The sequence below is a fragment of the Leptidea sinapis genome, chromosome 38 (assembly GCF_905404315.1).
Source record: "Leptidea sinapis chromosome 38, ilLepSina1.1, whole genome shotgun sequence".
NCBI classification, from domain to species: Eukaryota; Metazoa; Arthropoda; class Insecta; order Lepidoptera; family Pieridae; genus Leptidea; species Leptidea sinapis.
This window is the reverse complement of record NC_066302.1, coordinates 4,568,338-4,582,313: the sequence shown is the minus strand read 5'-3', so window position 1 is coordinate 4,582,313 and position 13,976 is coordinate 4,568,338. Positions and strand designations below refer to the sequence as shown.

The 13,976-nt window shown below is 40.6% G+C and overlaps 1 protein-coding gene across 30 annotated transcripts in view; it reads left to right on the top strand.

Moving 5' to 3' along the window:
- The window catches only part of LOC126975850 (tyrosine-protein phosphatase 10D), an 87,905-nt gene that overhangs the window by 49,789 nt on the left and 24,140 nt on the right, over positions 1-13,976 (top strand). For 4 of the 30 annotated variants that reach the window (XM_050823893.1, XM_050823923.1, XM_050823922.1 and 1 more), the window contains 3 exons: positions 2,872-3,077; positions 10,896-11,142; positions 13,385-13,719. In XM_050823893.1, the coding sequence (XP_050679850.1) occupies positions 2,872-3,077; positions 10,896-11,142; positions 13,385-13,719 (788 nt within the window). Of the gene's footprint in view, positions 1-26; positions 59-103; positions 136-203; positions 213-257; positions 290-330; positions 367-411; positions 444-488; positions 521-565; positions 598-642; positions 675-719; positions 752-796; positions 829-873; positions 906-950; positions 983-1,027; positions 1,060-1,104; positions 1,137-1,181; positions 1,214-1,258; positions 1,291-1,335; positions 1,368-1,412; positions 1,445-1,489; positions 1,522-1,566; positions 1,599-1,643; positions 1,676-1,720; positions 1,753-1,797; positions 1,830-1,874; positions 1,907-1,951; positions 1,984-2,871; positions 3,078-10,895; positions 11,143-13,384; positions 13,720-13,976 lie in introns of those variants that run through there. The other 26 variants (XM_050823920.1, XM_050823919.1, XM_050823924.1 and 23 more) reach the window with 26 other exon arrangements.

Here is a 13,976-nt window from a genome sequence, read left to right as displayed (position 1 = left end):
GTCCCGGGCCGCCTCTACAACGTCACCTCGCACCCCGTGCAGCGCCAGGCGCGTCTCTGTGAGTCGCTCTTTATTGTGTCCCGGGCCGCCTCTACAACGTCACCTCGCACCCCGTGCAGCGCCAGGCGCGTCTCTGTGAGTCGCTCTTTATTGTGTCCCGGGCCGCCTCTACAACGTCACCTCGCCCCCCGTGCAGCGCCAGGCGCGTCTCTGTGAGTCGCTCTTTATTGTGTCCCGGGCCGCCTCTACAACGTCACCTCGCACCCCGTGCAGCGCCAGGCGCGTCTCTGTGAGTCGCTCTTTATTGTGTCCCGGGCCGCCTCTGCAACGTCACCTCGCACCCCGTGCAGCGCCAGGCGCGTCTCTGTGAGTCGCTCTTTATTGTGTCCCGGGCCGCCTCTACAACGTCACCTCGCACCCCGTGCAGCGCCAGGCGCGTCTCTGTGAGTCGCTCTTTATTGTGTCCCGGGCCGCCTCTACAACGTCACCTCGCACCCCGTGCAGCGCCAGGCGCGTCTCTGTGAGTCGCTCTTTATTGTGTCCCGGGCCGCCTCTACAACGTCACCTCGCACCCCGTGCAGCGCCAGGCGCGTCTCTGTGAGTCGCTCTTTATTGTGTCCCGGGCCGCCTCTACAACGTCACCTCGCACCCCGTGCAGCGCCAGGCGCGTCTCTGTGAGTCGCTCTTTATTGTGTCCCAGGCCGCCTCTACAACGTCACCTCGCACCCCGTGCAGCGCCAGGCGCGTCTCTGTGAGTCGCTCTTTATTGTGTCCCGGGCCGCCTCTACAACGTCACCTCGCACCCCGTGCAGCGCCAGGCGCGTCTCTGTGAGTCGCTCTTTATTGTGTCCCGGGCCGCCTCTACAACGTCACCTCGCACCCCGTGCAGCGCCAGGCGCGTCTCTGTGAGTCGCTCTTTATTGTGTCCCGGGCCGCCTCTACAACGTCACCTCGCACCCCGTGCAGCGCCAGGCGCGTCTCTGTGAGTCGCTCTTTATTGTGTCCCAGGCCGCCTCTACAACGTCACCTCGCACCCCGTGCAGCGCCAGGCGCGTCTCTGTGAGTCGCTCTTTATTGTGTCCCGGGCCGCCTCTACAACGTCACCTCGCACCCCGTGCAGCGCCAGGCGCGTCTCTGTGAGTCGCTCTTTATTGTGTCCCGGGCCGCCTCTACAACGTCACCTCGCACCCCGTGCAGCGCCAGGCGCGTCTCTGTGAGTCGCTCTTTATTGTGTCCCGGGCCGCCTCTACAACGTCACCTCGCACCCCGTGCAGCGCCAGGCGCGTCTCTGTGAGTCGCTCTTTATTGTGTCCCGGGCCGCCTCTACAACGTCACCTCGCACCCCGTGCAGCGCCAGGCGCGTCTCTGTGAGTCGCTCTTTATTGTGTCCCGGGCCGCCTCTACAACGTCACCTCGCACCCCGTGCAGCGCCAGGCGCGTCTCTGTGAGTCGCTCTTTATTGTGTCCCGGGCCGCCTCTACAACGTCACCTCGCACCCCGTGCAGCGCCAGGCGCGTCTCTGTGAGTCGCTCTTTATTGTGTCCCGGGCCGCCTCTACAACGTCACCTCGCACCCCGTGCAGCGCCAGGCGCGTCTCTGTGAGTCGCTCTTTATTGTGTCCCGGGCCGCCTCTACAACGTCACCTCGCACCCCGTGCAGCGCCAGGCGCGTCTCTGTGAGTCGCTCTTTATTGTGTCCCGGGCCGCCTCTACAACGTCACCTCGCACCCCGTGCAGCGCCAGGCGCGTCTCTGTGAGTCGCTCTTTATTGTGTCCCGGGCCGCCTCTACAACGTCACCTCGCACCCCGTGCAGCGCCAGGCGCGTCTCTGTGAGTCGCTCTTTATTGTGTCCCGGGCCGCCTCTACAACGTCACCTCGCACCCCGTGCAGCGCCAGGCGCGTCTCTGTGAGTCGCTCTTTATTGTGTCCCGGGCCGCCTCTACAACGTCACCTCGCACCCCGTGCAGCGCCAGGCGCGTCTCTGTGAGTCGCTCTTTATTGTGTCCCGGGCCGCCTCTACAACATTTATTTTCTCAAAAATTTATACCTTTAGACTTCTTTTTGATGTCATTTCTAATATACCAAATACCACCTACGAAACAAATGTTGCTCCGAGAGAGAAGAAGCGACGTAAGAAACTCAACTAAAGCTAATAAAAGCTAACGCCGTATCCTTGCCAGTTCATCAATTAATTGCCAGCTGTATATTATTTTAAAAAACATATCACCTAACATACCTTGCTTAAAATACTTTAATCTTTTATATTTTATAGTTAGTTACTCTCTGTAGATAGCGTTATTAAAGTTATTATCTTTTAATATGGGTGGTCTATATACATATTTACTTTTTCATATTTAAAATAAAATATTCACGTTTGCAGTTACATAAATTATGACCAAAGATTATCCTGTTTTGCCAAGACGCTGTTGGTGCTTGTTACGTATAGAAGTGTGAGTGCACTACCAGTCTGTCTATAGATTTTTTTTGTAGTCTTGTTAATAGATTAATATTATCTTAAACTTTGTATTTGGGCCATACCAAGTAGATATATTTAATATATTTTTGTATGTTGTGTGCGTCGTTCCGTATGCGTCTGTCTTTATAAATGCTTATCCTATTTTTTAAAAAACACTAGTAATTAAAAATATCTACCACCCATTTGAAACAGTAGCCTCTGGATTAGAATAAAGGATTTTTATATTCTTTATATTAGCTTCGCTCGTTTGTAATGAAGTTAAAAAAAAATTTGAATTGTAGAATTGTATGTATTATAAGAGTACTTGTACTTATTTTATTATTTATATTTTTTTCAGTAGTCAATAATTTCTGCAAAAGTTGCAACTTGTCAATGACAGAAGTGTTTGTGTGTAGTTCCGCGGCCGATCCGCTCTCTGAACGCGACGGCGGTGGGCGCTCGCTCCGTGTCGCTGGCGTGGGAGCGGCCGCGCGGGGACTTCACGGACTTTGAGCTGCAATACCTGGCCGCGCCTGACCACCTGGAGACGATGGCCACGCCCGCCTTCCGGGCCACGCTGCAGGACCTGCATCCCTACACGCTCTACACCTTCACCGTCGAGGTATACTATTAAACCTCCATTGACAACCTCAAATGATCTTCGCGATTTATTGACTCCCCGCGCTACCAATGTATGTTGCGAGATTTGGCTCTAATTAATTGTTCTGCCCTAAAAACATACAGATTTATATTAATGTTATTAAAATTCTGTTTAATACTCAGGTCTGTGCCAAGTTATTTGGTAAATTGAGGTAAGGATCTACGTTATTCTAAAATATCTACATTCTTATTGTAATTTATAGGAAACATTAGGTATAAAAAATATTATTGTCGAATATAAGAAACTGCAACCCTTTTCTGTTCTGGAAGTGTGACATAAAAAAAAGGCATTTATTTTCTCAAAATTGATTCCTTTAGAATTCTTTTTGATGTCATTTCTTATACTACTCGATAATACTACCGCTTCGGAAACAAATGGCGCTCTGAGAGAGAAGAAGCGGCGCAAGAAACTCTCCCAGCATTTTTTTTTTGCGCTCTTTTCAATAAAAATATACAATATTGTACAGTCATTTCTATCACTATAAAATAATCACAATCTAGTCCCAGGCTGTCTCCGATCATTTAGATATTCAGCAGTGGAGTAATAGGATTTATTTATTTATTTATTTATTTATTGGAAAACAAACAGCTTAAGTTATATACACATTGTAACACATAATTTATATTACACAAGCCAATAAAGTTTCCACTTAAATATAAACAAAGTAGGAGTGAATATAATACAAAATATAACGATTTTATATACAATTAAACATAAGGCGAAAAAAGTACACAAAAATACAAATGAAACAAAATTTATCAAATTTATCGGTTGGACATATTTTAAGAATGTTTAAGATATTCTTTAATTTTTTTAGTAAAAGTTGGATAGCTGCTATGAAAAATGTCTAAGTGACTATAATTATTATTATAAGTGTTGCAAGCTCTTATAATAAAACAATTGCTAGTATAATTAGTTCTACGAACAGGGATAAAGAATGTATCTATAGAACGTGTATAATGTTTTGGACAGTTAAGTTTAATGTTACTTAAAATACGATTGGAATCAATTAAGTCATGTAATATTTTGAAAAGGAAAACTTGATCTCTGTATTCTCTACGCTGTTGTAAAGATAGGTAATTAAATTTAGGAGTATTACAATTTTGAAACTTATAATTTAATCTTTTAATAAATTTATTTTGTACACATTGAGGTATAAGTCATTAGCGGAACAATAGTTTCCTAACTCAATTAAATCGCTTTGTAGGTCAACACAGTCCTGTTTTTCTTTTATTATTTTAAATATTTTGGTGTCATCCGCATAAAGTAAAATATTAGAATTTTGAAAAGATTGCAAAACATCATTAATAAATATGTTAAATAACAATGGGCCAAGGTGAGAGCCCTGAGGAACGCCCGATGTAACAGGGACAAAACTAGAAATAAATCCTTTAACAGCTACCGCTTGTGTTCTGTTACGGAGATACGACTCCAGCCATCTTAGAAGATCTCCTTGAATACCGATACGCTCAAGTTTAAATAATAGTCGAGCATGCGAAATTTTATCGAACGCCTTTGAATTGTCGGTATAAATTGTGTCTACCTGGAATCCATTGTTTAAGGCATCCATTACTTCATCTAGAAATTCGCAAAGGTTAGTTTCCGTCGAGCGTTTATTTACAAATCCATGTTGCTGTGGAATAATTAGTGGTCGTAATAAAGGAAATAAAGTGTCATAGATAATTTTTTCAAATAATTTTGGGATGACCGATATCTTTGAAATCCCACGATATTTTTTAATATTATGTCTGTCACCACTTTTAAAAATGGGAACAATTAAAGACATTTTCCATATTGATGGTAAACTACCTGAATGTAATGATTTCCTAAAGAGTATATCTAAAGGTATTGAAATTTGTCTACTACATGCCTTCAGTAAAATTGGGTGTAAATGATCGGGACCACTTCCTTTGGTTGGGTCAAGTTTTAACAAGTACTTTTCTACCTTTTCACGTGTAATGTCTATTGTTCTCGCAAAAGTTTGAGTATAGCTTAATGGTAAGTTATCATGGCTAAATCTAGTATTAGAATCGGCTGTAAAAACGGAGCTAAAGAATGTGTTAAACATATTAGCTATCATTTGACCGTCTGATCCAGTATCATCATCATAGTACATACAGTCTGGAATGCAATTACTACTTCGCTTAGATTTTACAAATGCCCAGAATTTTTTAGAATTGTTATAAATATTATTTTCGGCCTTATTAATAAATAAATCATAGCATTCTGCTTCTAAACGTTTTGTTTCACGGCGTAATTCCGAGAACCTATCATAATCACTAGATCTTCCGTATATTTTCCATTTTTTATGAGCTTTCAGTTTTTTCTTAATTAACTTTATTAAAGATCTAGAGTACCACGACGGAAACTTATCATTTTCATGCACTAGTTTTGTAGGGACAATTCGATCTATAATATGGTTAAGTATAAAATAAAATTTTCCTACGGCACATGTTATATCTTCTGATGAGAGCTCTTCAACCCAGTCAATTTTTGATAATTCATCATTAACTGCATTGTAGTCGGCGTTGTGATAACAACGAACAACACGAGTCGGTGCTCGTAAGTACATGTTATTTTTTTCACTCTCAACCTTCACCACTAAGGATGGATGATGACCGTCTTCTGGCAATGCTAATGGTTTTGTTCTATTGACCACACAAACAGTATTAGATAAAACAAGATCTAATAGTCTATTATTATTGTTGTAAATATTATTATACTGCTTAAATCCTGTAAATGTCATAAATGCAAATAGCTGATTAACTAAATTATTATAAGAAGTGTTTACAATGGTAATATGTCCTCCGGGAACAAGCAGCCATGTTGCATCCTTAACATTGAAGTCTCCTAATACTATGAATTTATCATTTGGGAATTTAATTACTAGATCAGATAAATATTCAAAAAATGTAGCTTGAGAGTTACTTTGTTGTGTGTTTTGTGGAAAATAACAGCAGAAAACCCTTAACTTTTTTCGGGTTGTATACTTTTCCAAAAGTAGGTCCAGAGAAGTAATGTCCGCATCAGGCAAACATGGAGGCACGTAAGAGTGACGCATGTCTACAGTAACACAACTACGACGTACAGCAATCAGTGTACCCCCACCCATAGTCACTCCTAGACGCTTGTAATCACGATTCACGATCATTTCGGTATACACTATATCGCGAGTCAAAAAATTCTTCATTGAAAAATCCTTCTGACAACCATGTTTCGCTCAAACAAACTATATCATAATTCATATTCAAAAGATTCAAATAAAATTGTTTTGTTTTGGTGCGTAATCCCCTAACGTTTTGGTAAAATATAGTTAGAGCCATACTAAGTTAGAAGAAACATTAATAAATAGTAATCATAAGTAATAATTCGATCCAAAATTTGTTCAAACAGTTTTCTACAAAATAAGTTTAAAAACATACATCACAAAATTGTATAGCAATAAATAAAAGCACTTATAATAAATAATAAAATAACTAGCTTATAGACACATTCCCTCGTAGAACCAACCACATTATAAAGCTTGCAAAAACAGCAACTACAATTAAAACTATAATATCTATAAATAATTTTAAAAGTCATTAATATCAAAGCAAAGACAAACATGTATGAGTTTAGTATGGTAGCACTTATGTGATTTTCTTTAAACATTCACTAGAACTTATATGAATAACCGGTGAGCTGCTAGTTTTCCGAACCATGATCGTACAGTCACGGACCCAGCAATACATGAAGCCTTTCTCCTTCGCTCGTCGTCTAGCCTCATTTAGAAGAGATTTATTATACGTTGATAGGTGATCATTAGCATATATTGGAGTATTAACACCGGCATATCCAAGGTCGGAAGCTTTTAAATTTTTTATTTTCCTTAGTGATGAAAGAAAGTCATCCTTTTTATATCGTGCCTGCATTTTTAATATAATTGGGCGGGGTTTATTTTCTACCGAGTCATTCTTAATTGCCACTCTGGTCACGAAATCTATGTCCGTATCTGGATTTAAGCAGTAACCACTTTTTGACGCTAAACTTTTAACAATTTGAATTAAGTTTTCGCTTTTTTTGTGTGGGATGCCGTTAATCTGAATATTCGAGCGCCGAACCCACTGGTCGTTTCTTAAGGTGCCTTCTGATAGTTCATTAATTTTTTGCTTTAAATCATTTAATTCGATTTGATAGCTGTTAACTTTAGAGACCTCCTTATCTGAATCATTTATACGGTCTACGATGGTATTTATGCATGACTCCATAGTAGTAATTTTTGAAGACCATGAACTTACTGTTTCAGAAAGCTTACGAAATTCATCAGTAAAGAAACATTTAAATGATTCTATTGTAGAATTTAAACTATTAAATCTATCGTCAAAGTGAGCAAGCATAGACTTTAAATCGGTGTTTTGAGCTGAAATAGACTGAAAACTACTCTCAGGAATGGTGTTTGTAATAGGACTTAGTATTAAATTACTTCCCTTTTTTTTTGATTTGCAGTTATTACATTTCCACTTAGCTTTATTCATAGGCAGCATCTTTTTGTAATCGGTATCTTTTATTCCAAAACATGCGTAATGACACGTTTCCTGACAGGCCACACATTTTATTGTTTCTTCAGGTATCAACGCAATATTACAATTGTTACACAGCATGTTTAATCTATTTTGTAGAATCCGATTGTAGGTATGAAGACACTAGTTATGCGCTGTGAATTATGAGTCACTCAGGCGAATACTTTGTATCACTCACTAAACCTGTTCGGCGATGAATTTAATGTGCAAAATATTGTTATTTTAGCGAGTCACTGTAACTAATGCAAATATTTAAGTGTTATTTGTTAGATATGATCATGAAAATTGATATGACTAAAAATTCACGCCTGATAAACAACTTTAAACACTGTTACTGATTTATTAAAATAATACGATTGAATAACGTAACGGTACGCACGCGCTGCGTTACGACAGAGCCATTTTTTTATAAAACATTTAAATTTATTTATAGATAATGCCTGAACAGTGGCTGGGACTTTATTGTAGAAGTGTATACATTTACCCTTAAAGCTATTATGTATCTTATGAAGCCTACTAGAATTAGTTACAAGCAATCCCTTATTTCTAGTGTTATAATAATGAAAATCACTATTAAGAGCAAAAAGGTGACGATTTTTGTGAACATATATTAAATTTTCATAAATGTACTGACAATGAACAGTCATAATATTTATTTCTTTAAATTTTTCTTTGAGAGACTGTCTATAACCAAGCTGATATATAGCACGAACAGCTCTCTTTTGCAGTGCAAACACTATATCAATGTCAGCAGCATGACCCCATAGTAATATACCGTACGTCATGATGCTGTGAAAATAACTAAAGTACACTAATCTAGCGGTCGCAACATTCGTGTACTCTCTAATCTTTCTAACTGCATATGCCGCAGAGCTGAGTCTATCTGCTAGATGGGTAATATGTGGACCCCACTGAAGCTTTTTATCTAACGTGATACCCAAGAAGACCGTAGTGTCCACAAGTTCCAATCTCTGGTCATTTATAAGTACGTTGGTTTGTACCTCCGCTGTGTTTGGTGTAATGAACCGTAAACACTTTGTTTTTTTACTGTTTAAGTGCAGATTATTCGTCTCAAACCAGCGCACTATCTTTGAGAGTGCATTGCTTACCTCGTCATCAATATCCGCACGTCGCTTCACTTTAAAAATAAGTGAAGTATCATCAGCAAACAAAACAATCTCATGGCTATCATCTACCACAAACGGTAGATCGTTAATATATACAAGAAACAAGAAAGGACCGAGAATAGAAACCTGTGGAACACCTATTCCCACAGGTTTACCCGAAGACCGTTTGCCATTTACATCGACTATCTGAACTCTTTCGCTTAAATATGATTTTGACAGATTTAGGGCTCTTTTTTTCACTCCATAATGCTTTAGTTTTAGGAGTAAAGTTTCATGGTGGACGCAGTCAAATGCTTTTGACAAATCACAAAAAATGCCCGATGCATCCTGTGACTCTTCCCAGGCGTCAAAGATGTGCTCAATGAGTCTAGTACCCGCATTAATTGTTGATAAGCCCCTAGTGAAACCAAACTGATTTTTGTTCATTAATTTACAAAAATGCATTTGTAGCTGTTGAAGCAAAAGTTTTTCAAAAATTTTACTAAAAACAGGCAGCACTGAAATAGGTCTGAAATTAGCAGGGTCAAAAGAACTGCCCGATTTAAACAAAGGTATAACTTTGCTGTATTTCATGAGGTCAGGGAACACACCCTCATCTATGCATTCATTAAATATTATTGCTAATTCAGGTGCTATAATGTCAAGTATGTATTTTACAATATTAGTCGAATGGCCCCATAGGTCTTTTGTATTTTTTAGGTTAATTAATTTGAAGATTTTTATTATATCGCTACCTGTTAAATTAAATTTCAATTTCAAGTCAGTAGAAGATACTGGTACGTGTAATTTAAGCATATCATATGCTGCTTTCGGCGAAGAGTTAAGGTCTTTGGTCGTGACAGTCGGGATTTCGGAGAAGTATTTATCAAATTCATTTGCAATTTCTATTTCCGAATTTATAACGCGATTATTAATATTTAAACAGATAGAGGTGTTACGGCAATTCAATCTACCAGTTTCATTCTTAATTACACTCCAAGTCGCTTTTACTTTATTATTACTGTTTTTAATTTTATCTGCAATGAAACGTGTTTTCGCTTCATGACAAACTACTTTAAAGAGCTTGGAGTATTTTTTTACATATATTTTAAATTCTTCACTATTATTGTAATGTTTCTCATAATAAAGGTTATATAAGCGTTTACGACTTTTGTGGATACCTATTGTTGCCCAATCATTAAAACTATGTTTGTTGTTTACTGTCACCGTTACTGGAGTAAAAATCCTGTCAAATTTCCCCAGCAGGAATTGAAGACTAAGTTATAGTGAAAATTAGCAGTTTCACGACAGTGTAAAAATGGTATCGTATTTACCTAATTATTTCTAAACCTCTCAAGACGGCTACCCGTAACTGGTATAATCGTCACCTTTTTTGGTCTGACATTGTCCAATCTTGTATTTACTTTTATAAGTTGCCCACTATGGTCGGACTGAAGATTATTAATTATGAGTTTACTAGTAATAGTAACATCTGTAAAAATATTATCTAAACAGGTTGCTGTTGTAGAAGTGATTCTAGTAGGTTCCCAAAATACATTGAACAAATTAAAACTTTGAAATAAATTTTTAAGGCTAGTACAATTGGCCGAAGGTTCAAGCAAGTTTATATTAAAATCTCCACACACTATAATTGACTTGCTAGTTTTGCTAAATTTTGATAGTACCTCCTCCATTCTATGTTGGAATTGTTGATATGATGCAGTGGGGGGGCGGTATACACTTACAATAATAAATTGCTTTAGTTCTATACAAGCTATCTCAATTAGTTGTTCTATAGAGAGATTAACAATATCTCTTCTATTTTTACATTTAAAACTTCTATTTGACGGAGCAATTATCATAATTACGTTCTTGAAGCGTTATAAATTTGTAGTACTTATTTCAGTGTAACATGTATACCATTTCTAGCATTACCTAAATTCAAAATTTTCTTATATCTTCTACATAAGTTGTGATTTAATCAATTGTCAAGTAACTTTTTATATACGTAGTGTTTACAAACCAGCTTGCATTGCACACATTGAGCTTAACATTTCGTCACATGTGTAACACGAATTGTCAGTTAGATATATTAAGTTGTTCTCGTGCGACAGGTGCGGTCCGGCACGCCCGCCACGATCCTGACGCGGTCGCGCGCGCGCTCGCTGGAGCTGCGCACCCTGGAGGCGCCGCCCGCCGCGCCCGCTCGCTTCCACCCGCGCGACGCCAAGCCCACCGAGCTCACGTTCGAGTGGGAGCTGCCCGCGCGCGACCGCAACGGCGACCTCACGCGCTACGTGCTGGAGTACGCGCCGCAGGCTGACCCCGCCGACACGCGCTCTATAGATTTCCCGCCCGACGGTACTTTCTTTATTTTTATTTTTTATTATATACACGCCGGCGCAATTAGCGGAACAGAAAAAAAAGTGAAACTATGAGATAATAACGCATATATTTGACGAAAGTGTAATTAGACACAAAATAATAAATTGATTAGTCTTCGACTTTGAAAAGTCTTCGTTATTTTTTATTGAAAAATAAAGAAATTTGAAATAAGTGAAATTTTTAGATAAAAATAAAAAAAAGTAAGCATTAATTGATTTAACAATAAAATTAAAGCAAAATTAACTTAACTTGTGTTTCCCCCTCTTGCTCTGATTACGGTTTCCATTCGTCTGGGCATGCTACAGATTATGTTATCGATGATTTCTTGAGGCAACCGCTCCCACTACTCAAGTAATGCGTTTCCAAGTTCATTCAGATTGTTGGGGGGTGGCATTCTGGATTTAACCCTTCTTTTTAGCAAGTCCCAGACATGCTCTATCGGATTCATATCGAGGGAATTTGGTGGCCACTGCATCACCGGTATACCTACGTGGCTCAGATATGCCTGTACCGATTGTGCACTATGAGCACGAGCATTATCTTGCATTAGAATAAAGTCGTCACCAATAAATAGGGCAAGTGGTACAACATGTTCTTCTAAAATGTCTCTGATGTATCGATCTGCTGTCATGGTCCCTCCTGTGACTATCACTAACTCCGTGCGAGCTCCCAAACATATCCCTCCCCAAACCATAATCGAGCCGCCACCATAAGCCACTGTGTGTTCAAAATTGGACTGTATGTGGCGTTCTCCTTTGCGTCTCCATATTCGCTGTCTCCCATCGATCTGTTTTAAAAGAACTCTGCACTCATCAGTAAAGAGAACCTGCTGCCATTCGTTCAAATCCCAATAACGATGTTCTCGCGCATAGCTTAATCGGTTTACGCGGTGACGTCTCTCAAGTTTTGGGCCTTTGGCAGGTATATACGACCCTAAACCAACTTCTTCAAATCTCCTGCGAACTGTACGCTCACTTACTCATACTCCTCGAACGACTTCCAGTTCATTTCGAGCTTATACAGCCGTTAATCGCGTATTCCTACGAACTCCAAGTTGTAAAAAACTGTCATCTCGCCTCGATGTACATCTTTTTCTACCTTGACCCCTCCTCCTCACAAGAGAATTAGACGATCTGTACCGCTGGATGCTGCGATGAATCGTTAATACTGGTCGACCAAGCCTTGAGGCAATCGACCTGTAGGTATGGCCATTTCTTCTCATTCATCAGCCCTAATGATTTCCAGTGATGTTAAATCAAGCATAATAAAGAGCTTTTAATAAACAAAATTGCCTATAGAATAACAAATTTATAAAAAACCATTAAGTGCAATTTTTCAAAAAAATTACAATTACAAAACGTATTGTTCGGGAAAATAAAACAAATGAATGAAAAAAGTGTATGTCATCTAATTTTTAAATTAAAAAAATATCATAACTGGCCAGTTCCTCAAGAAAAAGATTTTAAAATCCTGCTTTTTTTGTGTTCCGCTAATTGTGGCGGTGTGTATATATTATGTTATCTGTGGTTTTCAGAACTGTTCGAATTGGCGGGGGTTGTTCATTACCATTATAACGGCTTGACTCGCGGCGTTTTACTACAATGCGGTATATCCAAATGTTTTGTGTTTTCTTTAGTGTTAATTCCGCCAATATTTGTCTTTAAACCATTCGACACGTGTTTCGCCTCTACACGAAGCATCTTCAGGAAACTTTGACTCGCCAAACACTGCAACGAGACTCGTAATGATAAATATTAGCGGAATTTAAACTAAAGAAAATTCAAAACATTTGAATAATTATGGATTTCCGCAAAGTAACGCCTACTTCAATTATTGTTTTTTTTACAATGCGGAATTCCAAGAACTACTTGGTAAAAATTACATGATCTTCCATGGGCGGTGTTTCTCATAGAAACGAAATGGGTAATGATTACAAAAAAAGCTCGTTTACTCGGCGGCAAAACTTCTGTGATTGATAGGTGTTGCCTGACAGCATCTGGAAAACTACAGATCTAGCTACCCTACCTAACAACGTATGGGTCACCGCTCGTGTAGTTTATTTAATCCATTTAAAATATTATCCAAAGGGATGAGAATAAGACTCATATTATATTTGTTGATCACCCCAATTTGAACTGTTGTGATTCTTTAATGATATATTATTTATAAATGATTACCAAAATTATTAGAAAATAATCAACATTTTTATGATTCACAGCGGAATCGGGGTCGGTGCGGGGACTACGCGCGGGTGACACGTACGAGTTCACGCTCCGAGGAGAGACCCGCGCGGGCCGCGGCGAGGCGGCGCGCTGGCGGCAGCACATGGCCATCGCGGCGCCGCCCCGGCCGCGGGCGCACGCCCTGCCCACCACCGTGAAGCGCTCGTCGTCCACGCTGGTGGTGCGCTTCCGGGCCGACTACTTCTCGCCCAGCAACGGCAACGTGACCGCCTACACGCTGGTGCTGGGGGAGGAGCCGCGCAACGACACGCCCGCCCGCCTGCCCTCGTGGCGCGACGTGCACCGTCTGCCGGTCTGGCCTCCGTACCAGGTACTACACAGTTATAATTGCACGCCCTGCCCACCACCGTGAAGCGCTCGTCGTCCACGCTGGTGGTGCGCTTCCGGGCCGACTACTTCTCGCCCAGCAACGGCAACGTGACCGCCTACACGCTGGTGCTGGGGGAGGAGCCGCGCAACGACACGCCCGCCCGCCTGCCCTCGTGGCGCGACGTGCACCGTCTGCCGGTCTGGCCTCCGTACCAGGTACTACACAGTTATAATTGCACGCCCTGCCCACCACCGTGA